The sequence below is a fragment of the Coffea arabica genome, chromosome 2e, assembly GCF_036785885.1.
Source record: "Coffea arabica cultivar ET-39 chromosome 2e, Coffea Arabica ET-39 HiFi, whole genome shotgun sequence".
Taxonomy (NCBI): domain Eukaryota; kingdom Viridiplantae; phylum Streptophyta; class Magnoliopsida; order Gentianales; family Rubiaceae; genus Coffea; species Coffea arabica.
Genome location: NC_092313.1, coordinates 9,262,948 through 9,289,980, shown reverse-complemented (window position 1 = coordinate 9,289,980; position 27,033 = coordinate 9,262,948). Strand labels below are relative to the sequence as shown.

At 36.1% G+C, this 27,033-nt stretch overlaps 2 protein-coding genes across 4 annotated transcripts; one reads left to right on the top strand and one right to left on the bottom strand.

Annotated features, from left to right (window-relative positions):
* Window positions 1-1,670: 1,670 nt before the first annotated feature.
* LOC113730778 (exocyst complex component SEC8) lies at window positions 1,671-21,054 on the bottom strand. 3 transcript variants are annotated; one of them, XM_072078745.1, is made up of 28 exons: window positions 20,930-21,016; window positions 20,788-20,825; window positions 20,599-20,689; window positions 19,928-20,140; window positions 18,945-19,118; window positions 17,429-17,533; window positions 15,489-15,598; window positions 14,326-14,505; window positions 13,415-13,571; window positions 13,208-13,314; window positions 12,285-12,595; window positions 12,038-12,201; window positions 11,785-11,900; window positions 10,442-10,512; window positions 9,608-9,738; window positions 9,456-9,505; window positions 8,092-8,192; window positions 6,451-6,563; window positions 6,075-6,182; window positions 5,373-5,570; window positions 5,160-5,245; window positions 4,298-4,493; window positions 4,139-4,216; window positions 3,319-3,420; window positions 3,170-3,244; window positions 2,379-2,474; window positions 2,218-2,267; window positions 1,671-2,133 (listed from the first exon to the last, which is right to left on the bottom strand). In XM_072078745.1, the coding sequence occupies exons 3-28, from the start codon at window positions 20,638-20,640 to the stop codon at window positions 2,046-2,048; spliced, it is 3,222 nt and encodes a 1,073-aa protein (XP_071934846.1). In that variant the 5' UTR covers window positions 20,641-20,689; window positions 20,788-20,825; window positions 20,930-21,016; the 3' UTR covers window positions 1,671-2,045. The 3 variants fall into 3 exon arrangements, with proteins under 3 accessions (XP_071934846.1, XP_027111494.2, XP_027111493.2); XM_027255693.2 differs by lacking the exon at window positions 20,788-20,825 and having other exon boundaries at window positions 20,930-21,054; XM_027255692.2 differs by lacking the exon at window positions 20,930-21,016 and having other exon boundaries at window positions 20,788-20,927.
* Window positions 21,055-22,326: 1,272 nt separating this feature from the next.
* LOC113730773 (protein FLOWERING LOCUS D) lies at window positions 22,327-26,999 on the top strand. Its single transcript, XM_027255679.2, has 6 exons — window positions 22,327-24,374; window positions 24,510-25,265; window positions 25,382-25,427; window positions 25,535-26,173; window positions 26,256-26,354; window positions 26,451-26,999. The coding sequence occupies exons 1-4, from the start codon at window positions 22,580-22,582 to the stop codon at window positions 26,115-26,117; spliced, it is 3,180 nt and encodes a 1,059-aa protein (XP_027111480.1). The 5' UTR covers window positions 22,327-22,579; the 3' UTR covers window positions 26,118-26,173; window positions 26,256-26,354; window positions 26,451-26,999.
* The last annotated feature ends 34 nt before the right edge of the window (window positions 27,000-27,033 follow it).

Here is a 27,033-nt window from a genome sequence, read left to right as displayed (position 1 = left end):
TGATCTGGAATTGGCCTGTAATGCTTTCATTGTGCTGAGCCAAGCTGCCCAACAGGTCTACATAGGCATGTTGCTGCCCCTCCCCTTTCTAATTTGTTTGACATATGCACTGTACGTATTGGGGGTGGACTCTCCGTGTTTGGTCCGGAGTCCGGACTGTGGACAAGAATTTTGTAAATTGTCACAAGGTATTAATGGCAATCAATGACGACTATACAATCAAAATGCTGCATGTTTATGCAGTCTACATAACATGCATAAAAGAAAAGGGTTGAAACAAAATTGGGTACTTTGGGAGGAAAGGAAAAAGAGACTACTAAAAAAATTTTGGGATAAGGAGAAGGATACAAAACTTTTCCTTTTCCTCCCGCTTTGCCTAGAAAGAGCAAATCAAAGCTCAAGGAAAATTTTTTATATACCTAGTTTATCCTCCATGCAGTAAATAGCAAAATTATGATGACAATCACGTCTAAAATTGTCCCATTTCTCACTTAAAATTCTCAAACTAGAGAGAGGGAAACTTCAATTTTATCTTTTTTCTCTATTGACTTTACCTCCAGTTTAGTGCGTAGGAATAGATTAGAAAGGAAAAACTTTTCCAACTTGTCCATTCTATTTCAGTGTTTAGTATGATTCATTTAGGTGAGAAAATCTTTTCCTTCTAGAATGCTCATTCCAACTATTTTTTTCTAGAATCTCATTCTTTAAAAAGAATTTAGGGAAAGATCTTTACACCTTCATCTTAGAATGCCTAAATAGTAAGACATCATATTTATCCTCATAAATCTTTATATTGCATCACCATATCTTTGGCTATTTGTAAGTTCAATTAATATTTGAATGTAATTTTTCATAATAATTAATTTTCCTTGTATTTAGAATAATTGTTCCTTTATACTAGGAAGCAAATGTTTTAAGATACTTTATTCTTTGACTTTTGAACAATTGTGCAAGAATTTTTTGAATCTCATGTCAAAATTGAAAATAGATTAAAAATAAATTATAATTGTTTGGTTTCGTGTAATTTATATTTTATAATTTTAATTTTAACTTAAAAATCTATATATTAGAATGAATCAATTATTATAATTGAAGAATTTTGATATCAATCCTCATTTATTTTTAAAGCAAAAATATCAAAATTTTACGTAAATAGACAAATACTATTGCAGAACAAATAAAGCGAAAACTAATATAATGTATCATGTCCTATAATCTAATCCAAGGGAATTAAGTCAAATTTGTAATTAGTATATTTCATTCTAACATCTAAATATTGATTATACCAAACATTAGAAATTGAACATTGTAAATTGAGTAAATATTATGTTCTAACTTGTCTATCAAACCCTGAAATAATAAAATTTTTTCCCTACCATTTTGGATGGAAACGTATTTTGGGTCGAAAGGCCTTTCCATTCTGGATATTCCTGCAGACATGAAATTTCTTGGTCTGGGATGCTTTACATAATCTATCCCTATTTAGTATGTTAGGATGACTTGAGCATAATTCTACTTCGATCAAATGGTTTGTAAATCTCTACCAACATAAACAGATTATCCCCATCTTTATTTGGAAAATTGCCAGTGTAAAGTTCGCTGATATTTTGTCAAGGCTAAGCCGGTGACAAGTGAACTGCCACTGAACAAAAAACAAAATATTTATTAGCTTTTCGGGTCAAGTCTGCACAAATTTCCTCACTTATTGCATACAAAATGATAACCGTTAAAGAAAAGGGGGAAAAAAAGAAAAAAATAGTCTACAATTGATGCTACTAAAGAATACACTAATCATTATAAACAGACAAATACTACAACCCCAAAAACCATACTCACAAAATTTGTTCCAAACGGCATAGAATTTTTAGTATAATGGCTTCCTCATCGACACTGATCACCATTACACCTGGAATTATGTACAAATGCCAGCATCGTACAAAAAATGAAGAGCCTGCTCAGCTCCACAGCTTGAAAAAATCAACCTGAAATTCCACTGTCCCACAAATTCCACTGTACGATTCATCACTGTGCACAAGCTAAACAAGCTAGCGTGATAATATCTCTGACACACGATCGCGTGCATCAAAAGGAATATCCCTCCCAGGCACCTGAACATTCAGAAGATTTGCATACCTGCAGAATTGAATAATGTAATTTTACTAAGAGGGGGTGTGCATTAACTTTTAAATCTAATGCAAAAAAAAAAAAAAAACTCACTCTGCAGCTGTAAACAAGTGCTCATGCTCTGTGATGAATGCTAACATGGCCTGTAAAGAGTAGTACAACAGTGATAATATTAGTGTTGTTTGACAAAAGAAAGCAGAAAAGTCATGAAAGAAAACATAAGCCTTGATACAAGTAAAAAGTTAAGTTATTACCTCAAATGGCATGTTTAATAGTTCATAGTATGTCCGCACACGATCTAGCTTCAACTGTACGGCTTCACTATTAATTGAAGGGATAGCAGCAAGAGCCTGCAATAACGATTAGGACAAATCAGCTATATAAAATAGCAGAAACAGAATTGAAATGGGCATAAGTTTTGAGAACCAGAATTAGATTGGGAACAAGTCATCAGTATTATGTAACAATAGGCTTGTGACAATTGTGGGCAATCAGTTCAATTAGATCTGGCATGCATGGGTTACAGCTATGCTCCCTATTATAACAAGGGTAGGCAAAATTTTAGTATATCCAGCATTTGGCCAATTGGTCAGCCTTGGGGTTTGTAATTCTCAAACAAGTACTACAGTCCTAGAAACTGCTTCAAAAATTCCCAATCCATAAAGAACATCAGCAAAGAATCTGACAATAAGGCCATAAATTATCAGATAACTTTTAGCTTAACAGATACGAAAGAAATGGGTAGTCATCGATTTTTCTATTTCCTGAACTCCTCTCCAACCATAAGCAACAGTATTGCAGATTTCGATCATTGGACTAGACAACTAATGTCCAGATTAAATCATGCAAACACGTAAAGCTGACGGTCAAGTCTAAACCTTCACATACACCTAAAGTAAACCCTCATTTTATAATAGTTTATAAAGCTACAATCAAGGAATGGTGACGTGTGACTTAATTTAACTGAGAAGGATAATCATCATTTTCCGAGATTTAATCTGACACTCCTATTTCATTGCAAGAGCAAAGAATCATCAAGACAAACCTGTTCTAAGGCAATAGAATTCCGGCATATCTGCTGAACCCCGAAAAGGTTGATAGAAGTCACATCCGTCAAAGCCTAACAGGCAACAAAGAACTCTGTTACCAACCTATGATCTGGAACTGCAAAAGAAAGAATTTTGACTTGCAAACCTTGATAAACGCATGTGCTGCAACACCACATATTCCACCAAATATATATTTACGCTTCGACTCGGCAATGAAAGGTGCCATTTCTTCATCTCGACGTGTTATCTACAACAGTCAAAAAAGCAGAATTATGGTAAGGATTATGTCCAAAGAAACATAATGGAATTACATCATTCAACTTGGCATAAATTGAGAACATTTAGGAAAAACTTGTAACATATAATCAGAACATGATAGGAGGTTACCAATCAAAGAAAGAAGATGACAACTAAATTAAAACCTGATAGGAGGTAATGGAAGTTTGGTTTTTTGATGCCTATTGTGTTTCCATAGCACAATCAACTTGACACATATGCCATGCTCAGATTACACCAAAATAAGTACAGACAACATGAAATTCTATCTAGATATTTGTATTCTACAATATGACAATCATAATTTTTTAGATTCTCAGTCCTTTACAGTATTTGCAAAGAGAACAGCCATGAGGATTCATACAGCCTTAGATCATAAGCAAATTAAAATAAGTCTTAGGTGCTTCAACACATAAACATGCCAATACATATAATAAAGACCATATCATGAAAATTGATAACTAAGACAGATATTGGTTGATCCAAATAACAGGTCCAAGCAGTTTTCCAAGATTATTGGCGCTTGAATTAGATGGCACTATAAGATCACAAAACTGACATAGCTATACTTCAAGCTGGAGTAAATGCGGACTGCTCAGAAAATTCTAGCCAGGAATCACATATGGATGTCACTGCACCAATAAGGTGACATCTACACACAGTTTAAAATGGAAAGCAGTGATACATACCAGAGACGTTAATGATATGATAAAATCATCTGGTTCTTCTGCATCTTGGTCATCCAAATATTGCCGGCTTGTCATTTCCTACATCAACAGAATGCTTAATAGATTGCAGAAACCCGTTTTAGTTGACAGAATATTGAAATCACCAAAATATGGTCAAACCTGCATGTGAAAAATAGTCTCCAGCAGCATCTCGACACGCAGAACTTTAAGGCAATCAATTGCTAGTTTTCTATACTCCTCAGCAAATGATGCAAGATCCTTAGGAGCTGTACTGGTCGTTCTACTATGACGCGGAGTTTTTAGCCTCCCATTCTCTTCTACTTGGTTATATACTTTCTTGGATGTCTTTCCTAGCCTGATAATTAGGGAAACTCATCAGGTAAGACATAAAACATCGGCCAAGAGTCTTAACATGTTTGGTGAGTTTAATTTATACTATTCACTTTTTCCATTTCATAAACAGAGAAAATACACGACTAGAAAGCCTGTGGACCAACCACATAGTGAATGGCACATAAGTAAGCGACCTAAAATAGCAAGAGACATAATGAAGTAAATAAGGATGTGTGCACATCTTGTGAAAATCTCATCTGCAATGCAGAAAGTGACATCCATTCACATCAGAATATAGCAGAATATAGCCAGATATCTTGCTAGATTTTTTAATATCACCAAAATAGCAGATGATATAAAATCTTGGTAATACAATGCCCATCTATATATGTGACAGATATAGTTGATGCGACAGGTTTTTTATTCTAAATTGAAATAACAAATCAGCATAAATACAACATGAACTTGAGACTTCTATTAGAAAATAGGCATAAAAATGTACCAAAGTGAATGATATAATTGCATAATGATTGTATGGGTTTATTTCCACGTGAAAGTTACCAACAAAGTAGTATGAAAAACACAATACTACAGCACATGCCTACCAAAAGCATGATAACCAAAACTTTCAAGGAAAATAATACGGGACTACCACACATGTATGGCAGCACAAATGCGGAAAACTTGCCTTTCAATTGAGTCCGCAATGTATTCCAGTGAATCACTCAGAGATGCCAGCAAAATAAGTTTGTTATCATCACGAATCAAGTTCTCCTGCAAAAATTAAATTCAAAACAGAGCATGTAGCTCACCATCAAGATGCTGGCTTAGTCTAATTTGCATATAAGAGGCCAAAGCTCAACAGGTAAAAATGTTAAATAGGCTCCTACTGTACAGATACCTGCTTGATTGGCCTCAAGTTAAACAAAAGATCACTCATTTGCATTTCAAACTCCACAGTTTCAGCATCAGAAGCATTGCCGACCAAATTTGACTGACCAGGTAAGTTTGGTAAACAAGCACTGGCTGGATCAATGCGCATTAGATTTTCAACATCATGCCTCCCTATGAGCATATAACTTTGCTTCTCAAGAACTGCCTGATATATTACCCAGGAATAGTATTGTCAAAAGAAAATACCAGGCAATGAAAAATAAGAAAATCCTTGACATAATCAAACAAGACATGTACCACCAGAAACAATTTACTTTGGAATTATGCAGATTCAGATGAAACTGCAAAACACTTTACATGACAACCCCACTACTCAAGGTGCATTGAGCAGGAGGTTTTGATGCATGATGACACACATGAAAACTATTGGTCTTCTTCTTATTTGGAACGCTATGAACGTACAAGGTGAGATGTAGAAGAAACAGCCATTCATTTAAAATTTACACATCTAGGGTGTTGCCCTTATATATTTGACTTTTGAGAAAGGCCACAAAAATGAGAGATTATTTTAACCAAGAGTTTCCCAGATTTTCTAAAAGAATGAAAACTAGTCAAGGAACAGAGAAAGAGACAAGTAGCAAACAAATTTCCCTGGCCAAGGTCCCAACAAATGCTTAAAATTTAACAAAATGAGGAAAAGAGTTCATGCCTCCATATATGAAGTCCGACATCTTTCATATGTTCTTTCAAGGAAAGTTTGGACATAATTCATGAGATCACCAGCAAATTTAGGCATTGCTTGGGCCCAGCCAAAAACCTGAAATAAAAGGTTTATAGGTTAAACGCAATTTAAATGGGACAAAAAAATGACTTGAAAGAAAAGTACACGCTTCATTATCACTACAGAGCAAAGTAAATTCAATCAAGTTACAAAATAACTTTCTTTTCAAACAATGACAGCGGGAATGTCCCTAATATTGTAACCAAAGCGTTGAAAGACTTGGACAAAAAAATGCCTGTTTGACTTCGTCTATTGTATACACTCCTTTTTTCTTTCATAGGACATAAAGAATATCTAAGACTACCTCCTTTGCCAAGAAATCAATTGCCAAAAGCCCTTGTAAGACAGGCCGCCCCTTCTCAATTGATGGTGTATAACAAGCAGCTGCATGTGCTCTTGGACGGAATGCAGCTGGACCTGCATAGAGATTTCCAAAAAACAAGGTTTAATGACAAACGACCCATCATGCAGCTAATACAATTTCAGCTTAATAATGTCCAAAAAACCCCCCTCACAAGAAAGAAAGGATTTTTAGAGCAGTAATTGAATTCTTCTTCCTTTGCAGCCTCTTGCACAGAAGTCCATTCACTGCTTTTCTTTCCAAACAGATTTAAATTTCCCAACACCAAAAGTGAATTTTTACCAATCCAACACATATTGTTTATCTCTCATGCATCACAAAGGACATCCAGATGCTATGTGGCACAAGCCCAAGTTCAAAAAGACGGCCAACATCGTGGCAATATCCAATAACTTCTATCAACAAGTCCACAACAACCACCCCCTCTCCAAGAATAGCCTCTCTCGGAACTCACAAATGAAAAATATCTCAGAGAATATACAGTCCACTCCATTTCAATTTGACTGTCAAATTCTAGCCTTTCCAGTCAAACTGCTGAGAATTTAGACCAATAAATTAAGTGAACAGCCTCAATATTTAAAACAAAAACTTCCATCTGATAAGTATTTATTCTCAGCCACCAAAGCGATCTTTCTAAAAACCTGAAAAAGGGAACAAAATTGTGCTCTGAAGAGAATCTTATAAACCAGAAAGGTCAACAATGGCCCTTAAAAAAAAAAGAGAACAAAAGTTTGACAGATTCACTTCTACTGAGAAGCCTATCAGAATTTCAACCAGTATGGCTCCAAATCAACAGCAAGGGCAGTTTGCAAATAGCTCCAATGGCAAGATATCAAGAATCCTGAACTTTTGTAGCAGAGAATTAAGCCCATTGTGCTACTTTGACAGTGTTTGGGGAAAACTATTTATGCATGAGATTCATGCATAGAAGATCTATATACTTACTTTATGTCTATTGAATCTACTTACTGCAGTTAATGAATGTTAGACTTCTTAACATAAGATACAAATTACATTGCACTCCACAATATTGTTGATTCATTGACAGTTTGCTGAACAATCTTATTTTACCCTCCCAATGTGAAAGGACAGAGGCGATGGTTGTTATGACATGTGAAACATAAATAACGTGATGTGGTATAATCTAATACTGAAGATTCTGCCTCCTTGCTAATTGACCGCAGTATCCACGAATCAAAAGATTTGGAAAAACCAGAAATTGCACCTAATGCTTGAGAAACACAGGTATAAATTCCTATTAGATAAATGAAAATTTAATAATGCATATGAAAAGTACCATGTTCAATATGGTCCTCAGAAATCAAGAATTACTAATGCAGAGGAACTATATCTTCAATGCACAAATGAAAGACAATAAAAATTACGAGTAAATATATAAGATGAGCTTTAAAGAAAATTGGTATTTAACTACTTTAATTCTAAAACACAAGGCTATGATCAAAGTAATACTAAGGCAGAACTTTTCATCATTATATTGACTTCAGTATTGTAGATTCCTTGACCTTAAAGCTTGAAAGAAATTGATGAAGAAAAACTAAAAATGGATTAATGTGTAGAACTTACTTGATATGGCTTGCTGAACGCCTTTCCGGTAATCAACAAACATTGTAGGTAAAAAGTGATCCTTCACAAAGTTCTCCACAAATGCTAACAACCCATCATTCCTGAAAATTTCGAAAGCAAGGAATGTGTAAGTCAACTAACTGAGAAGCATTATAAAAACCAGAGGCAAGAAAAACTAACACCCATGTCCCAGACCCTGTAGTGGTTCAGACACACTAAAGGATAAAACAAAGAAAATGAAGGTTACTACAAACCAATTTAAGTTGTGAGCAACAACAGGAACCATTCACTTTTGAAACCCATTGTTAATTTAAGGAGCTAATAAATCAATTCCACAGCAGTATAAACTATCATTTGATGAAGCTTGTTCCAATCACCACAATGTCAAAAGTATTCCAGTCATTATTGTTACCTTTTGGGTACACACTACACTAAATCAGAATCTCTAATTTCCAGTTTATCCAGGAAGTATCCCAGTGCATAACCAAGCCCTAAATTCCTTTGACAACAGTGGCAAAGGGCAGTCACAGGAAGTTTTTTAATTATAGCAACTGTTTTCCAATTTACTCATAGACATCTAATTACACTAACATTTACCTTCATATATCATTTTGTGGTGTTAATATTGTTTCCATGATGTCCAGAAAAGCTATATACCCACCTCACTAAAACAACTTCAAAAAAGAAAAAATCATTTCTGCAATGACACCACTCTTATTTTTCCCCCATTTTGTTTGGTGATGATGAAGGAGAATGTCATACAGTCGTGCAAATAATAGCATATCAACTCCCAAATGGAAGCAAGCCTTTGTAATAAAAACTCACAATCAGGCATGTCCGACACACAGCACTCAAAATTTTATGTACATCTATATCTTTTTGTACTTCTACCAGAAAATTTAGACAAATATGTGATTACTTGAATTTAGTCCGAAATTGCACTCTTCTTCAGATTCTGGTAAACAAATCTTCTTGAAAGTTTAGGACTTGAACATTTCAATGACGGTCGTGCTTTATCACAAAATATTAAATCCTGAGGCCTCAGTTATTATGACATCATCAAAATTATCGTATACAGCTAAGCATAGAGCCTTGCAGTTGTCTGAAAATTCAGTAATGAAGTTCTAGTACTCGCTGAAGAGGATAAATTCTTTATTGGAAGCTTGAAGAGCAGGTCATATGGTAACATTATCCTTTCATCCACTTATGTTTCCTCAACAAAAATCAAGATCAGCACAAGAAAATGTCAAAAGATAAGTAGAGAACTATGGCAACAATTGCCTTTAACCATTTTCCTGTAAACTGTCAGGAAAAAAAAATTCATTCTCAAGAACAAGAAGCTGTATAATTAACTCCAAGCTTACCCAAGCTGAGAATACTTTTGAGGTAGCAATGAAGCAACTTTATCTGTAAACTGCAGACAAACAAATTTTATAAGACCAGTTACATAATCCAAGTTTGATAGTAACAAGAGGAAAAGGGGGAAAGAAATAGAAAAGCGTGTCAAATGCTAAACCTGAAGAACAGGTCGATATACAGATGCCGCTAAATATATGCCCTGCTCGGGTAGAATAGCTGCAGTACCATAACCTTCTTGAAGCACATTAGGACCTCGCCTACTCCATCCTTGGCGAATGAGATCAACCCCTGAGTCAAATTGTTCACGATAAACTTACTAAGGACAATGGAGTGAAAAGTTGAAAAGGAAAGAGGAATCTGGTTGTAAAAAGAAACTTGAAATGGATATGTTACAGTCTAAATGTAACTGCAATTGGCAGACCAGTCTTTCCATACGTCTACTGTTTCTCCAAACCCAGGATGGCAGGAGAGAGGAAGTATAGATGAAATCAATCAAAAAAATTAAAAAATTAAAAAGCTTTGATTGCACCATTTGTTGAAAGAAGATAAACATAGCATGCAAACTTTGGGTAAAGGTATTAGCAGATGAAGAAGCAAGAACATGGCATTGACATTCTAAAACGTGAAGCCCAAAACAGATTACTATAGATTTTCTTCGAATTTACTTAAATTATCCTGCTTCATACCCACAAAATATCATGACTGATAGCTAAATGAATTTATTATCAACTTTGACACCTTATAAGTATGATCAATCTTCCTGCAAGCACAATTTATTCAATGGCAATGGGGTTCAGACAACTGAACAGAACAATTTTGTCCCACTAAAAAATGGAAAAACGCAACAGATATTTTACTTTGGGTATGGAACAAAATTTTAAACATGACAAAGTCAAGTAATTCCATAGGTACCTCAACAAGGGCAATAAATCATATATTCACGCAACAGAAAAAGGAATTGTAAGAAATGCAATAGCACAGTTGCACATACCCTGATTAGGAATGGAAATTGTAGCTTCTGTGAAGCGAAAGGCAAAAGTTAGACCATCTTCAGATCCGTCCCTACAGCACAGATTCAACAAAAAAGATTTATGTCCCAGAATTGACACAAGAGATCAACCCTGAAAAAATTAGAATAATGAAATTTTCACAGCAAACAGAGTCATAAATCAATTGTAAAGCCAATGAGAGGTAGAAAAATCTTAAAGATTCAGGGAAATCACTAATGCAACATTACTAGTCATAATAAGAATTAAACAAATTCTACAGAATATGAAACATAAAGCCACTGTTGCAGCAGAACTACTTTCTGTAATAATTCTATCAAGTACAAAATATAAATAGGGACCATCCAGTTTTGTATCCCTGGAACTTCATTAAATGAAACTATTAGTGTTCACTCTAACAATGTCACGATTCCTAAATCATTTCAATTAGGTCGATCATGCTTTTAAAAATCATCAGGTAACTATGTTCAGTGCTCAAACACATGGACAATTTTATGGAATATTCAGCACCTTCAGTGGTTGGCCGTTCCAAAAGTGAATCACTGCAGCATGTAAATCGCCCCCTATGAGTTACTTATGCAGCTAATTATCACATGAAATTGTTCCCAATTAGAGTAAAACCATAAATTAAGATTGTTGCAATTAGTAACGGAAAGTACATTTCAGTCATTTCAATCAAAGAAAAGCTTAAACAGTTTAAACAATTAGACATCAACAAATCGTAGCTTACCATTTATTGGGTCAGAAAGAACATTAAACAAATAGGCATGCAGGTTTCAACATCATGTAGCTGAATCTCAATTGCAACAAAGTCTGAAACCTGATCCAATTTTCCTGAATACCTTATTTGCATCATTCCTGATCATATACTAAAAAACGATTTAAAATAAAACTGCCTGAATTTTATTCCTCCACTAGATTATGAGTTAAGCACTTTTAACAATCATACACTTTTCATGACTCACGTACTGGCCTTAAGTCATGCAAGACCGCATGGTCCAATTGATTTTTTCATGACGCAAATTGTGAATAAAAACAAACTCTACATAGGCGAGGAGAGATAAGAAGTAGATGAACTGCAACTAACTCCAATTTGATGGCAGAGACTATTCAGTCAAGACAAATGAAGATGAGATACAAACTTTGCTCTTGCAAAGATTGCAGAAGCACTTCACTATAGTTCCCAATTTTTGAAATTTGATGTTATCATTCCAAGCAAGGAATTGGCCCTAGACCTAGAGTTGCTATCTGAAAATAAATATCTTGAAGAAAGAGGAACAGAATCTCCAAGATAAAGTGGAAGAGAATCAATATTTTCTTTACTCACCTCTTATCTTTAGATGGAGCCTTGCTTGCAAGTCTAGCCGTTTGGACAGCAGCATCTGCTGATGCAGCTTCAGGAGTAGCTCGTAATATTTCACATATGAGTTGTTGACACTCACTCTAATCCGCAATCCATCAAAACCATAATGATGCATTTAATTCACAAATTAAAATGTACTCTGGCGCTAGAACTTTAAGAATTTAACAGAGTAAGAAATTCAACCTTAACAAAAAAATCACAATCATAAGAGACCTACCTGTAAAACAGTCAGCGAGAAGCCAATGCTATAACCACCAGTATCATGTGATGCCTCAGGATCATGGTTCCAATTGGACTCTCCAACTATGGACTTGGGTGTATTCAAGTCAACCTGCTGGGCAGATTTTGTCTCAAGAAGCTCTCCAACAATAACATGGTTCTCTGCAATCATAATGATTTGTTCAGATAGTAGTGAAGTAATTACAGGCATTAAATTGAAGAAAAGAGAGGCACTCATATCTAACCAAAAATCCTAACAACAGTTTCCAGAATGGAATCAAGAAGTTCTTTTGCAGAAGCCTGTGCTGTTCCACTAGGAGACATTACAGAAGACACTGGGCTCACAGCTAATAAGGCTCCAGCTAGAGAAATTCCATTTTGATGTTTTTTCTGCTTTAATAGCTGATAACTTTCCAACTGTCCCTTTAAATAGTGTAGACCTGTTAACCCAGTTTGTGCAGCTTGCCCAATGCCAGGCCTTGAAGAGTTCGAACGCTCTGCTTGTGATTTAATCTTGGTTGTAATTATATCGTGAATTGTAGGTCTCAACCTTTGGCTGTTGAAAACAACAAGGAAAAGATCAAAAGTCATGTTCTAATTTGTTTGAGAAAACAATAGAAAGTAAAAGCCATTACTCCTAAAACAAGCTCAATGCATATATCTAACGCTAGCTCACTAAATGACAATTTGATGCCTTATGTCTAACAATTTCAATCGAAAAGAACAGAAGCAGATTTTAAGTCCTGCTTATCTCCTGTAGCTGCATAAAGCAAACTGGCTTAACAAATTATCCCATAGTGTCCTGTAACACACGATTGTAGAAGCTGAGGTAACAAGCACAAGGAATTTTGATTTGACTATGACAAAAAGCACTTTGATTCCCCTTACTCTTTGAAACCATTAAGAACAGGATATGAAGCTTATATATTAATACTTCTAAGAAGATAAAGATGTCACATGCAGCCGAAAGAATAAAAGTGAAAAAAGCGGATCAAAAGTTACGAGTTTGCAGTGAGCCAAGAGAAAGAAGTCGAATGGGAGAGAGATTGTGCAGCGGAAGTTAGAGATTTGATTAAGCCTTGGAAGAGACATATATCAACTTGTTAAAACTATGCCCGATCATCTTATGAGACAAGACTCTTATTGATTTTGAATGTTGAAAACTTACCATATTATGGCACCAGCAGCAGCAACTTTGCCAAGCAGGCAGAGGCACTCAACCATGGTCTGCAAATACTTAACATGCAAAGGAGCATCACTCTTTCGCATTGTTTCCTACATGCAGATTCAAAATAAAAAGCTCATAACTGTTTGACAAGATAAGTTGATTACTAATTGCACAGATGAGATTGTACAGTGTGTACAGCATTCATACAACAAATTCATCAGGAGTGGCATCTGACAGCCAAATTGGAATCTGACGAGAAAAAAGCTTGACATCCTTTAATGTAGCATCACCACCATTGACCTTTGACATACCATCCTCTTGTACGTCCAAAGTGCCATCCTCATCGTGACCGTCAAATGATGAACTACAGAGTAAAGAGGTAGATTATGTATTATTTACTTTGCACATTATTCAAGAAAAATTAGGCATTTGAATCATCAAAGCAAATATTTCTTCAGAACAAACTAAAACCATTCCAAGTTTTTATATTGAAAATCCATTTACATACGCATTACTTGTAAAAACTTATCAGTCAATAGAGCACAACATGCATGCAATGTGGGGAACTGCAAATACTGCAATAGTGCACACCATGCAAAAATTGCTCTGTTTCATCCCTCAACACTGCAATTTAATCTTACCTTTTGTAAAAAAAAAAAAAAAAATGCATTGTGTTATAGATTTTTATACTTTGAACAGACTTTGATATTTTAGACAAGCAAACATCTCTTTCTGGTTTGACTCTCTTGCACACTAGAATTTGAGCAGTAGATATAAACACAAAATGTAAACCAATATATAGGCCAAAACTGAGTCAGAAGAAAGACGAACAACAGAACAAATAAATGGGTATGTAACACACACAAGGTGACAGTCATCAGTCTAACCGGTGATGCTAAACAAGTTTTCTTAGTCGTGAGACAAAGTATTCAGTCATCAAAGTTGATTCTAACCAGCAGCAGAATTAATATTAAGAAAATCAAAGAACAGGAGCCAGCTTCTACACAGTGAAGCAGAAGTAGCAACCAAACAAAGAAAAATACAATTTGCCAAGTAGCAACCAAACAAAGAAAAATACAATTTACACAAGTGAATCTTAAATAAGTATTCTATATTACCCCCCGTCAATAGAACTAGCTCGAAATGATCCATCTCCAAGTCCAGATGAACCAAACTGATTGTCGCCTTTAAGCAACCTGGTTCTTCTAGAGAGAGTTTGCGTGTTGTTTGTAAAATATGCAACAGCTGTGGCAGTTGGCACTGCATCATCCATCTCGTCAATACTTGACACAGCAGAACTGCACAAGAAGAAATCAAATTTCACCAAGCAGCAAGTTTTAAGAATCACGCCTTGCCTGATGCTCAAAAGAGACCATCAAAAACAGAGAATTACAAAATAAAATGTTGGAACTGCTATCTTGCTGTGTGTTTTATCTTTGCCCCCTTATGTAGTCATCTGATATAGTTTTACCTAACTGGATGAAAAGCTTGCTGTGCAAGTGGTGTAAAAAAATAGCTAAAACCTGAATTCAGAGATTTGGCTAAGAAAAAATGGCAACCCTTGTTACTCAATGGGTGTTACTCAAGGACAGATGTTTTAAAAGGGAACATGAATATTAGTTGTTCAACTTAAAATCATACAAGATCAAGGTGTATAAAGTGTCGTACAAACACAGACTAAAATGAAAGGACCACTATGAAGAGGAAGAGGATGCAAAAAAACTCAAGCAAGCAAAATATATTAAACAAAAAGGGAGCATTCAATTGAAGAAACAAAAAAGCAACAAACACTAATGGCAAAAGAATATTCGATAGGGGCAAACAAGAAAAAGGAGACAGCTTGCTTCAGAAATCAACAAGAAACTGAGGTCTTCTGTTAGTGGACTGTGTGTACAGACTTTCTCCCCAAGGATGTCTTAAACCCTCCCAACATAAAACCTTTGTGTAGGCAGATGTAGAAGTGTACTTTGATTGACTTGACGCAAAACATGCAAAAAAGTTACACATTTAACTGTTGTAAACCACTCCCATTTCCCTGACCAAAAGGGCAGTGGGTGTCAGACTCAGTCTAAGCAGACTTTCCCTTGGAAAACAAGGCAATGTGTCACAAGCTGACAACCCTGAAATATTCTGACATCACATTCCAAATTTACCTCATATTGCAAATTACATGGATAAATAAGGACTTCACAGAAATGCAAAAGCAGGAAAGTCAATATTTAAAATCCACAAGAAGACACTTAATAAACATATATGATCAAATAGGGATAAGAAACATTACCTGTATCCACCCTTGTTATAAAGATGGTCATGCATATCCTCCAATACTTTATAGAAAAGAATTCCTCGCAATTTCGTCAACTCAGATCTGACATCTTGTAGAGCACCAACCTGAGAACATCAAAGGGCATGCAGTTTAGATGCGACTACAAGCATCATCAAATAAATCAAATCCTTTTTTTTGGGGGGGGGGGGGGGGAAAGAGAAGGAGGACGAGGGAGAAGGGAACCAAAATTTAGAGCAATGATTACAAACATCAAATAGCTATTCATTTAAGACATTGGTCTACCAGGCCAAATGAGAAAGGCACTGCAGTAGATATCTAGTGAACCCTAAAAAACCTGGAACCAAGTTGCCTGCTTGTCATGTAAGAGAATGTGCACACATTCTGTATGCACATACTACTATATATTTAGCTTAATCTGGAATTCATTATGGAACAACCTAAGAGATTTATGTGACCAAACTGAGAGCTGCATTAACTTCAACCAGTAAATAAAGTCCTTAAATTTAATATCCTATCAAGTGCTTTAAGACTGCATATTGAGATACTTGAGCGTACGAGTACATTAAGATGAAGTCAACCACAGGTGGATGTAAACAGTTTCTATTTTATCATGGACTTAACTTGTCTAGAGAGGGATGGACTGAAAGCGTATGCAACATGGCAGCCACAACCATTTGACAGCTTTTCATAAGGTTGAACTCTAAGAAAAGTCAGGGTTTCTTCAAACAACAAGGGGCTGGGTCAACCACTCAATCAAATGATATTGAGCATGTTTCCCAACTCTTCTTGAGAAACAAGTGGGCTATTTCTTTGCAAAATTGTGCTCAATTTCATATGTACTTTTTTTGGACTTGGCGAGTTTATTTTGGGATTTTGCGGAAGCAGAAGATAAAAGGGCCTTTTTTATCAATATTATCAATTATTTGATAATTGTTATTACCAATCTTAGTATTTTGATTACTCTTAGTATTGATTTTGACACAGGATTCAATATCGACCCTTTTTCTAAGAAAAAATTTGATGATTTTCCAATCAAAATATTTAAGTTCTCATCATGTCCTTGAGCGTTTATAATGTTTGTCTCACAGGCCTGTGCTATTCAGATCACACAAGGGTCATCTCACAAATGAAGCATTCTAATATACTAATTCTTATGGTAAAAATATGTTGGTGTCACTTGCTATGGAGCCTGGAAATCACATGCTTGCTGATGTTGAATCGGGAGTCCAATTTCACACATCTGCTTGCCTTTGATTCGCAATATTTAACTCCACTCTAGTTTATATTAGTTGGATGGGTTAGCAATTTCATTCCAATGACCCAAAAAAATAATGAACCAATTAAATGGCTTTACCACAATGTAGTGCTGTAGAGTAAAATTCAATAACAGCGATCAAAGGCATCCCACAATATCATCCCATTAAACAGATCAGACATCTTTAATGTCCTGAAGTTCTTAGTTAAATGAAACCTTATGAATTAGTGTGCTCAACCATTCAAATTCTGTAACTAAAATTTCACATAATTAAAGCGCATAAAAGATAGCACAAGGGGGAAATAAGCCAAAGATCCTTCAAATTGACCATAGTCACCACACAGCTAAGAACTCATGGAGTCAGACCTTATTTGTGGCTTCACATTGACAGCTGAGTTCAATATCCAGGTGAACTTCTAAAACCCTAACCTAAATGTGAATATTTTCACAATTCAACATAACCAGAAAACAATCTATCAACACAGTAAGTCAATAATTTAAAACTCCAGTTCTCAGAAGTAACTGCCCCATATTTAAAGACATAAGATGTGAAATTATTTTATGACCATACTTCATAAGCTAGAAAAATCAGAACATGGATTCGTACTTATTTACATTAAAAATCAAAAGCAGCAGAGGAAAGTAACAAAATATTAAAGAATGCATCAACCAAACCAACCGTCTGAAGGCCCTCTCTCTCCAGCATTAATGTAGATTGAACATGTAACTGCACTGCAGCATAGAACTGCTTATCAGCAATGAGCTTCTCAATACGAGCTGGAACCTAAGCCATAATGAGGAAGAGAAAACCAAGACAAATAAATCATAAGACGACAAATGCTAGGTGTTTAGAACAATTATCTACAATGAAGAGAAAGGATGCTGAAAAGAATCACGGCTTCCACAAATGTTTCTTTCAGTATATTGGTCAACTTGTATAATGATGGAAGGAAATGCTAAAACAAATTATTCGCCACTTTAGCAGATTAATCTCCAATGTAGGTGTAAATTTCTACAAATTAAATAAATTAAATAAACACAGTAAAAAATATTTAAAAAGGTAAATTCAAGAAAGTACAAGCTTTTAGATCACCGAGTTTGAATTAGCAAGGATACTAGCAAAATCATAGATCACCAATAACTTGCTCCAAGCAGCCAAGAACCAAAATAAGTTTCTGATATTCAATTGGAAGACAGAAATTAGATGATTGTACAACCCAACATGTCAGAAAAACTAACAGAGAAGCTAAAGACTTGTATATCCCACCCAGAAGGAAAGTAAAAGAGACATCTCCATTCGAGGAAATGTTTTGAATCCTTATGCTTTTCTTTACTTTAACCCTTGTATTTCAATTGTTGCCCCCCAAGACTCCAATTTGAAAATATACAACTAAATTTGGCCAGAAATTGCCAAGAATTGAGCAGGAACATTGACTTTGAGTTTCAAAGAGGAGTAAGTCCTAAATTAAAACATTAGGTATAGATAAAGTACACCCAGGAAAAGTTAGGTTCTCAAGTTCAATCAATTACAGCCAAGGCAAAAGAAGGACCTAAGAGGAATGCCAATTATCAAACTATAACGACTGAAAATCCATCAATTTGGCCTTGCTCTACCAATAAAGGACCATCACATGTATTATCATTCTTAGTACTTTCTCTAAAGCATTCCATTTATACCCCTAGAAACTTTTAGATACTCCTTCTACCAAAGAATATTGATCTCTTTACAAATAACTAAGTCTATACATTATCTCACCAACCCAAGATACAAGTTTCCAAATTTTTTATTCTATTCTGCCTTCAGTGATTCTTTTTTGTTACTGGAACTTTAAATTTATCTCTGCGGTCACTTTCTAACCTTTATTGCTTGATGTGATGCCCAATGCTTTCATCCTTCAGAGTTCAAAGAACATCAAAACATAAACATAATTCTTACCAGAATATGTATCAGCATTTAATAGAGATGACCTTCCTACTATTTTTTGTTGTACTTACTAAAATGGTCTATAAGATTCTCCTTACACATACTTGTGCAATCTTTATATTACTTTTGATCTTGAGCTCAAATAATAACTTCTGATTGACTCTATTTTTTTGTAGAAATACCAATTTGAACAACACTTTTATGGACAGCAAGGAAGAGTACCGCAAGGCAAACCATGCATGAATGAGGATGAAAACAACAATTGACATACCTTAGCTATGCCCTCCAGTTGATCCAACAATGATATAATATGCCGCAATGTAACCGAACGATACCATAACTGATGCAACTGCTTGTTTTGAGCGCCAAGAAGCTTCTTTGCGTCACCCAAATCACCCTTTAGTACAGCAATACTCTGAGCAGATTCACTGAATAACCGCAAAATCTGGAGGAAAATAGTTGAGCTAATACAAACTTGAAATATTAAGAAGGGTTAAATGCTCTACTTCCCGGCGGCAAAAGCAAAAATAGGGAGGTTCTAATAGATAATTACCACTAATACTAAAAAGAAAAAAAATGCACCACAACCAGGAAAAACATAAACTCCTCCACTAAGGATAACAACTCGAGCGTTAAAAATGGCAAGAAAGTAATATATATTAGCGAGACACTCTTCCTGAATCTATCAAAAGTAAAAAAAATTAAAACAGTAGTATGCTGCCAACTAAAACAAGTAGACATCCTATAGCAACACAATTAGTTTTATAAGGAAGAAAATAACGGTAGGTCATAGACTATAGCTCCTTCACCCAGCTCTGAAAGATAATACTCAATGTGGTTGTTTTATAGTTGAGCAAAGTAGCTGATTTCGAAGACATATGCCCTAATGTTGTCCTTCCATCTCTTACCTTCTCCAACCACTCTCTCTCCCTCTCTAAAACAGAATAGTGAAGATATACAGTGCACATGTACAATCAGAATATGCTATATAACCTCTTTACTATACTACAATTACGGTCTACCTAAATGTCGTATCAGTATATAACAGATCCTTCTTTTACGCAAGAAAGTTGACGACAATACTGATACATAAATATGCCGATTACTAGCATCATCTCGAATCTTGGCATTACATCAATCAACTTGGAATAAGATTTATACATGACAAAGATAACTAACATAAAGAAAAGTTGAAAACTTTCATCAAAGGGCGGCAAGAAAGGTAAACAAGAAAAAGAAGAAATAATTAGCAACCTGAGAATAATTTTGGATAGCTTTGTTGAAACCACCATGATAAGCATGCACTACTTCATCTACAACTTCTTCAATGATATCACTCTGCTCCTTCAAAAGATGCGCGTCACCTTCACGATCTTTGGATGTTAAAATATGTACAACGTGAGGTAAAGAATCAAAACGTGCAGCAGCCCAGCTCTCGTCTATTCTCGCAAGTTCCTCCCTCAAATACTGCATTTGGAATGAAGCAAAATCAGAAAGAATGTGCAGGATCAACCTGAAATACTAATTCTCAACAAGCCCTGAATCAATGGGTCTAGTTACAAGCCCAACTTCATGTTGAATTTTGAGTAGTATTTACAAAGTAGAGCTCTCGACCAGAAAATTCATCACCCAAAGGAATTCATGCCGGCGGCAGAAAATCCTTGCTCCAATTTAGGTCATGTTCAAGAATAACCAAATCATCCAACTACATAATAACCCCATTTTCTCTCGTCGATTACAATACTTCGCAACTAAAATCTTCAAATACTTTACGCATGTGGGTAATTAAACACAACAATAAGCAAAAATGAAAGGCTGCAATCTTAACAATAAAAAGAAATACAAATTGAATCAACGGTCTCAACACTAACGTTTTACTGATAATCCAAAAAAGTCTAATTTTAGACAAGAAGATGGAAACTCACGGCTTTGTCTCGGGAAATCGGTAACCCGTCGAAAATCCCCATCCGGAATCCAATCAGCTTAGTCACCAGCTCCAATTACTGAAAATTCGGGCTGAAAAACAAAAATTGCCAAAATTCAGATTAATTACATCCAAATCGTCATTGAAGTAAATACTGGATTAATTAACGTAGAAGAAGACGTGTATTTACGTTTGTGCGTGAGTGTGTGAAAGAAAGAGGAGAAAATGCTGGCAGGAAAGAGAGGAAATGATTCGGATCTGTAAACTTTCCGATGAAGAAAACGAATCAGATAAATTAAATTCGAATCATTAACAATATATATTATTATTACCTTTGTTCAAAATATGATATGAGATCAGAGGATTCAAAGCTGGTTAAAAAAAAAAAAAGAAACAAAAAATAAATAGAAAAGGACGTTGCAGGGGGCAAAAAATAAAAATAAAAAAGAGTCGTAATATTAACTCAATATGGGTCTACGACTTTTCTAATGACAACATGACAAAGCGGCGGAGTCACGTGGGTGACGTCATCATTAACCTGTTCAAACTTGAAATAAAAATGAAAAAGATAATTGCCTTAGAATATTAACTATGACCCCTAAACTTTTGAGATGTGTCAATTTAGTCATGACAAATTTGGTAATAAAATTCTATTATGATTAAATTACTACTACGTCAATACACATGAGATTGGCAATTTCGATTTTTTCTCTCTGGTGCATACGTCATGTATAAACTACAGTAAAGGCAACTAGGCTTATTGATAGGATTAAACTTAAAGACGTAATTTTTACTCATACACAATAATGTAGTTATAATTAAATGATGAAAACAAAAAAATAATAACAAAATACTATCTGCCTTTTTTATTTAATATGCTATTTAAAAACATACAATATATTACAATGACGGTAGTCTAAAACCTTGGAAAAAATATATTATTATGTATATCCTTTCTTAATATCCACATTTCTAATGCCTGATTTACAAACTAGTCCATCATTTTAATTTGATAGTTATTAAGAAATTTACATCTTATATATTCAAAGACAAAACTCTTTTTCCTTTTTTTTTTTTTTTTTTTGGGTCTTGGGAAGACTAAAACTAGTCCATTATATAATTACAAGTCTAAGCATAATGATGTTATCTAGTACAGCAAAACTAAATCTATTTTTGTAGCACTTGTGGAGGTTCCTCTAACACGTGCTATTTCTTATTTTATCGAAATAATCTTAGTTTGAATTTGGAATTTAGGGAGGCTTAATGCAATCTAAGCAACCATTTCGTCTAAATATGGTGTATGGTTTCTAAATTTAAAGTATAACTTTTGGATCTAAATTAATTTGGATTTCTAACTGTTATAAGCATATTTGTACATCACTTCAACATGCCTCTATTAGACTACTACCTATGAAAAAATAAACTCAAAAATTCCATAGGACTAAACAGGTTCAATTTTGACATCCATCTCTCAAATTGTCTGAAATTGGAGCACTTTTGATGAAAAATTACCACTCAACTCCATTAGGTGGCTTCGATTGCTCTGAGGTACCAAAATTGCAAAAATAGTACCCGACAAAGATAAATAAAAAGATGATTTATATATAGATATTTTAAGTGTTATATTTTTAAAATATAAAATTAATTTAAAAAAATAAATATAAGTGAAGGCAGGTCAGATTAAACAGGAAAAGATATAAAATTAGTATATGTATCTATATTAGATTAGATGAAATTAAATGTGGTAACTGGTGCGTTTTTAGAAAATTCATAAAAGTAAACAGCCGGCCTAGCCCGACCCCCGACCCGTCTGCAAAACAAAGAACCCAATCGCACCACCGTCTCCACAGTGCTCTTGTTGGCCGACGGCTTTCTTTCTCCTCCTTCCTCCGTCTTCCGCCTCCTGTTCTACCACCGGAGCATCATTCTACACTCTAGCCTTCACCTCCGAAGTTCACAAAATTTAAAGAAAAAGCAATACTATGGATTTCTCAAATCAAAACTCTCCTCAACAATACAACCCTTATATTAACATTAACGACAACAATCCCCTTCAATTCACCATTCGTTTACCCACTTCAAACCCTAACCCTAATTTTGCTTCTACTTCCACACAAATCCCTAATGTCCATTTTTCCAACAGCGATTCTATCTCAAATTCTGACCCTAACTATTCAGTTCCCAATCACTTCTTTTCCCTTTCTATCCCTCGCAAGCGTCGCCGAGGCCGACCACGCAACACGACGCCGTCTGTCAACCAGGTATATAACTTACCAACGTCCTCATTGTTGAATCATTCCAATTTTGATTTTAGCAGCAATGGTCATACTAGTTCAGCAACACTGGGAAACCAAAACCTTGGTACTTCTGATGTATCCGATGAGATCATTGTGATTAATAAAGAGGCTACGGCAGAGGCATTGATTGCGTTGACAGCTGGTTTCCCGGCTGATTCCTTGACTGATGAGGAAATTGATGCTGGGGTTGTTTCTGTAGTGGGTGGCATTGAGCAGGTCAATTATATTTTAGTTAGGAATCATATTATCACGAAATGGCGGGAAGATGTATCGAGATGGGTGTCGAAAGAAATGTTTTTGGACATTATACCGGATCACTGTAAAAGGCTATTGGATACGTCTTATGATTACCTGCTTTCGCATGGTTACATTAATTTTGGGGTTGCACCGGCTGTTAAGGAGAGGATTCCTGCTGAGCATAGTAAGCCGAGTGTAATTGTGATAGGGGCAGGTCTAGCAGGGTTGGCTGCAGCTAGGCAATTGTTGTCATTTGGTTTTAAGGTTACTGTTTTGGAGGGGAGGAAACGTGCAGGTGGGAGGGTATACACGAAGAAGATGGAGGGCGGGAATAGGACTGCCGCTGCAGATTTAGGGGGCAGTGTGCTGACAGGCACACTTGGGAACCCACTTGGGATCTTGGCGCGCCAGCTGTCATACACGCTTCATAAGATCAGAGACAAGTGTCCGCTTTATAGAGTGGATGGAAAACCGGTGGATGCAGATTTAGATCAAAAGGTGGAGATGGCCTTTAATCGGCTCTTGGATAAGGCTGGCAAGCTTAGGCAATTAATGGGGGAAGTTTCTCAGGATGTTTCTCTTGGTGCGGCTTTGGAGACCTTTCGGCAGGTTTATGGGGATGCAGTTACTGAAGAAGAGCTTAGCTTGTTTAATTGGCATCTTGCGAATCTTGAATACGCAAATGCAGGTTTGCTTTCTATGCTTTCTCTTGCATTCTGGGACCAAGATGACCCTTATGACATGGGAGGTGACCATTGCTTCTTGCCGGGAGGAACTGGAAAACTGGTTCAGGCATTGGTTGAGAATGTTCCGATACTTTATGAAAAAACTGTGAATACCATACGTTATGGTAGTGAGGGAGTTCAGGTTGTTGCTGGTGGCCATGTTTATGAGGGCGATATGGCTCTATGCACTGTCCCCCTTGGAGTTTTGAAGAATAGTTCTATCAAGTTTATACCTGAGTTGCCTCAAAGGAAGCTGGATAGCATAAAGCGGTTGGGTTTTGGACTGTTGAATAAAGTTGCAATGCTTTTTCCTCATGTGTTCTGGGGAACTGATCTCGATACCTTCGGACATCTCTCTGATGACTCTAGCAATAGGGGTGAATTTTTTTTATTCTATAGCTATGCAACTGTAGCTGGTGGTGCCCTCTTGATTGCTTTAGTGGCAGGAGAAGCTGCACACAAGTTTGAGACTATGCCTCCAACTGATGCTGTGACAAAGGTTCTTCAAATTCTTAAAGGTAAATCTTTTTTTTTTATTGCCTAATATCAGGACACACCCAGTTTACATGTACTTGTACGTATATTTACTGGTGTACATGCCTTGAAAAGCTGATGTAGTTAAAAGCACTTCCATTTTGGATTATTGCGTCCAGGTATATATGAGCCCCAAGGAGTTGAGGTTCCAGAACCAATCCAAACCGTCTGTACCAGATGGGGCGCTGATCCCTTCAGCTTAGGTGCCTATTCCAATGTTGCCGTAGGCGCATCAGGTGATGACTATGATATTCTGGCAGAAAGTGTAGGAGATGGTAGACTTTTCTTTGCAGGTGAGGCCACTAATAGACGCTATCCAGCAACTATGCATGGAGCACTTCTTAGTGGATTTAGAGAGGCTGCAAATATTTCTCATTCTGTGAGTGTTAGAGCCTTGAGGTCAAAAGTTGAGAAAAACCCACCAAAGGATGCACATTCTTGTGCTTCTCTCCTTGCAGATCTATTCAGGGAGCCAGATTTGGAATTTGGAAGCTTTTCGGTAATTTTTGGCAGAAATAAATCTGATTTTAAATCAACAGCAATCTTAAGGGTGACATTCAGCCCACCAGGAAAGAGAAGTCATGAAGGGCTTAGACCAGATCAACCACACACTAATAAGTTACTCTTTCAGCAGCTTCAGTCCCATTTCAATCAGCAACAGGAGCTTCATGTTTACACATTATTGAGCAGGCGACAAGCACTAGAACTCAGAGAAGTAAGAGGAGGTGACGAAATGAGGTTGCATCATCTTTGTGAGAAGTTTGGTGTTAAATTGGTTGGAAGGAAAGGTCTGGGACCATATGCAGATTCTATTATTGCTTCAATTAAGGCTGAGAGGGGCAATCGTAAGCCTGTATCATTGACCCCGAAACCAGGTGGGTTAACAATTCTTGCATGGATATCTCATGGACTGAAAGTTTTCACCTATTGCAGTTTGTACACTTAAACTGCACCACAATGACTGATGATTTCTGTTTATTTTCCCCTAAAGGTACGTCAAAGTTGAAAGCAGCCTCTTTGAAACAGAGGATGGTTAGGTATGAGCATAAGATTTACAATTTAATTGGTGTTTTCAACACTTAATGTTCTACAACATTATAATTCATGACTCTGAAAGAACTTTCCCTTGCTGGAAACTTTTCAGGAAAGCTAAAATACTGAGTAAGAACAATGGGGCTGGCCTGCTGAATACATTTGGTAGAGCTAAAGCAGATGACAGCAGCAACAGCTCTAACGATCCAGCAAATCTTGATGTGGGCTCTAAATCAGTGGCCACTGGTAATGGCTCTATTACTGAAAATCTGGGCAACAGTGCTAGTGTTTCGAGCAATTGTGTTAGCTCTGCATCTGTCCCAAGCACACTAGTTGAAGTTAAAGTTGAAGACAGTTCTAGTTTTACCTATCCTTTTGTGGAAGGTAGTGCTAGTGTTACATTCCCTCCAGATGCCAATATGGTCTCTAGATCAGTGGGCTACATGGAATCTGACCTACCCCCAATATCAAACATTGGAGGTACAATATTAAACAGTGATGGTGCGTTTATCCATGCTTCTAATTCAGATGTTGGATCTATATTTGTGGAAAGTATCACTGGCTCCTCTACGCTCAGTTTGGATGCTGGGGAAAATTTAGTAACCGATTTCAGCAGCTCTACTCTCGAAAACATATATGAAAATAACATATTTGGATTTGCTCCACCGCCGAGCACAAACTCTGGTAGTTGGTGATTGACAAGGGTAATTGTGGAAGCAGAGAGTAACATGAAAATGGTCTTCCTTCAATGGTAATTCTTTATCAGTACATGTCTTTTTTTCCTGCTGTGAACTTGATCTGTTTTTGCTGATTGTTTCAATACCGTTTCGCAGGTTGAGATTTGATGCAAGTTGAAAGTAGTTGAAAGAAGATTTTCATGGTTACTGTATTACATGTTTCTTTTACTCCTACATCTTCCCTATTTACAGCGAGTAAGATTTTCTTTTGACACTGGTTATTATTCAATCTGATGTTATCATGAAGTAAACTATGTTCTCCTGTATAATTTGAATGTGCTTTTTCTACAGGAACCCAAACGCTGTGAATATTCTGCCTGGGCCTGAATCATTTTCTTTCACTTGCTGATGGCTTTGGGATGCAAACGCCTATACTCCCTTTTTGACATGTTTAGAGCTCAAATACTGCTATCAGTGGTGGTTAATCAACAAGAGTTCACAAGGCAGCTTTTGTTTCTTCTTGTCCTGTTCCACGGAGCTGCCTTGGTGCATCCTTTGAAGGTTGAAGTGTGTGCTCTAGGATGTATTTCAGCTTGCATTTCATCCACGATATTGCTGTGCAAGCTGGAAAACTAATCGAGCAATCTGCTTCCGATCATCCTGCTCAATGCCTGTGGGTTGGGTTTTGCATTGCCTCTTCAGCTAACACGTGTTACTGTGTTGGGAAGTCTCGAGGTAGATTTTTTTTTTTTTTTTTGATATTCTTTTCATTTTTTTTCTTGTAAACAAGTGTACAGAGGACAGAAATGACAAATAGTTTATTCTTTTGTTAACGCAAAATGTATCTGGCAAACCGGAAAAAGCATGTTTTAACTACATCGTTGACCATCTTAGACTAAATTATTCCTCATAGTCCCCCAAGCAATCAATCTCC

Excerpts from the sequence above, each read along its gene's own strand:
- LOC113730778 (XM_027255693.2), bottom strand. The coding sequence starts at position 20,640 with ATGGGGATTTTCGACGGGTTACCGATTTCCCGAGACAAAGCC. Across the intron at positions 12,596-13,207 it reads GCTGCTGGTGCCATAATATG|CCAAAGGTTGAGACCTACAA; the intron begins GTAAGTTTTCAA and ends TGTTTTCAACAG. Across the intron at positions 9,506-9,607 it reads TATATCGACCTGTTCTTCAG|TTTACAGATAAAGTTGCTTC; the intron begins GTTTAGCATTTG and ends GTTTGTCTGCAG.
- LOC113730773 (XM_027255679.2), top strand. The coding sequence starts at position 22,580 with ATGGATTTCTCAAATCAAAACTCTCCTCAACAATACAACCCTTATATT. Across the intron at positions 24,375-24,509 it reads GGTTCTTCAAATTCTTAAAG|GTATATATGAGCCCCAAGGA; the intron begins GTAAATCTTTTT and ends TATTGCGTCCAG. Across the intron at positions 25,428-25,534 it reads TTGAAACAGAGGATGGTTAG|GAAAGCTAAAATACTGAGTA; the intron begins GTATGAGCATAA and ends GAAACTTTTCAG.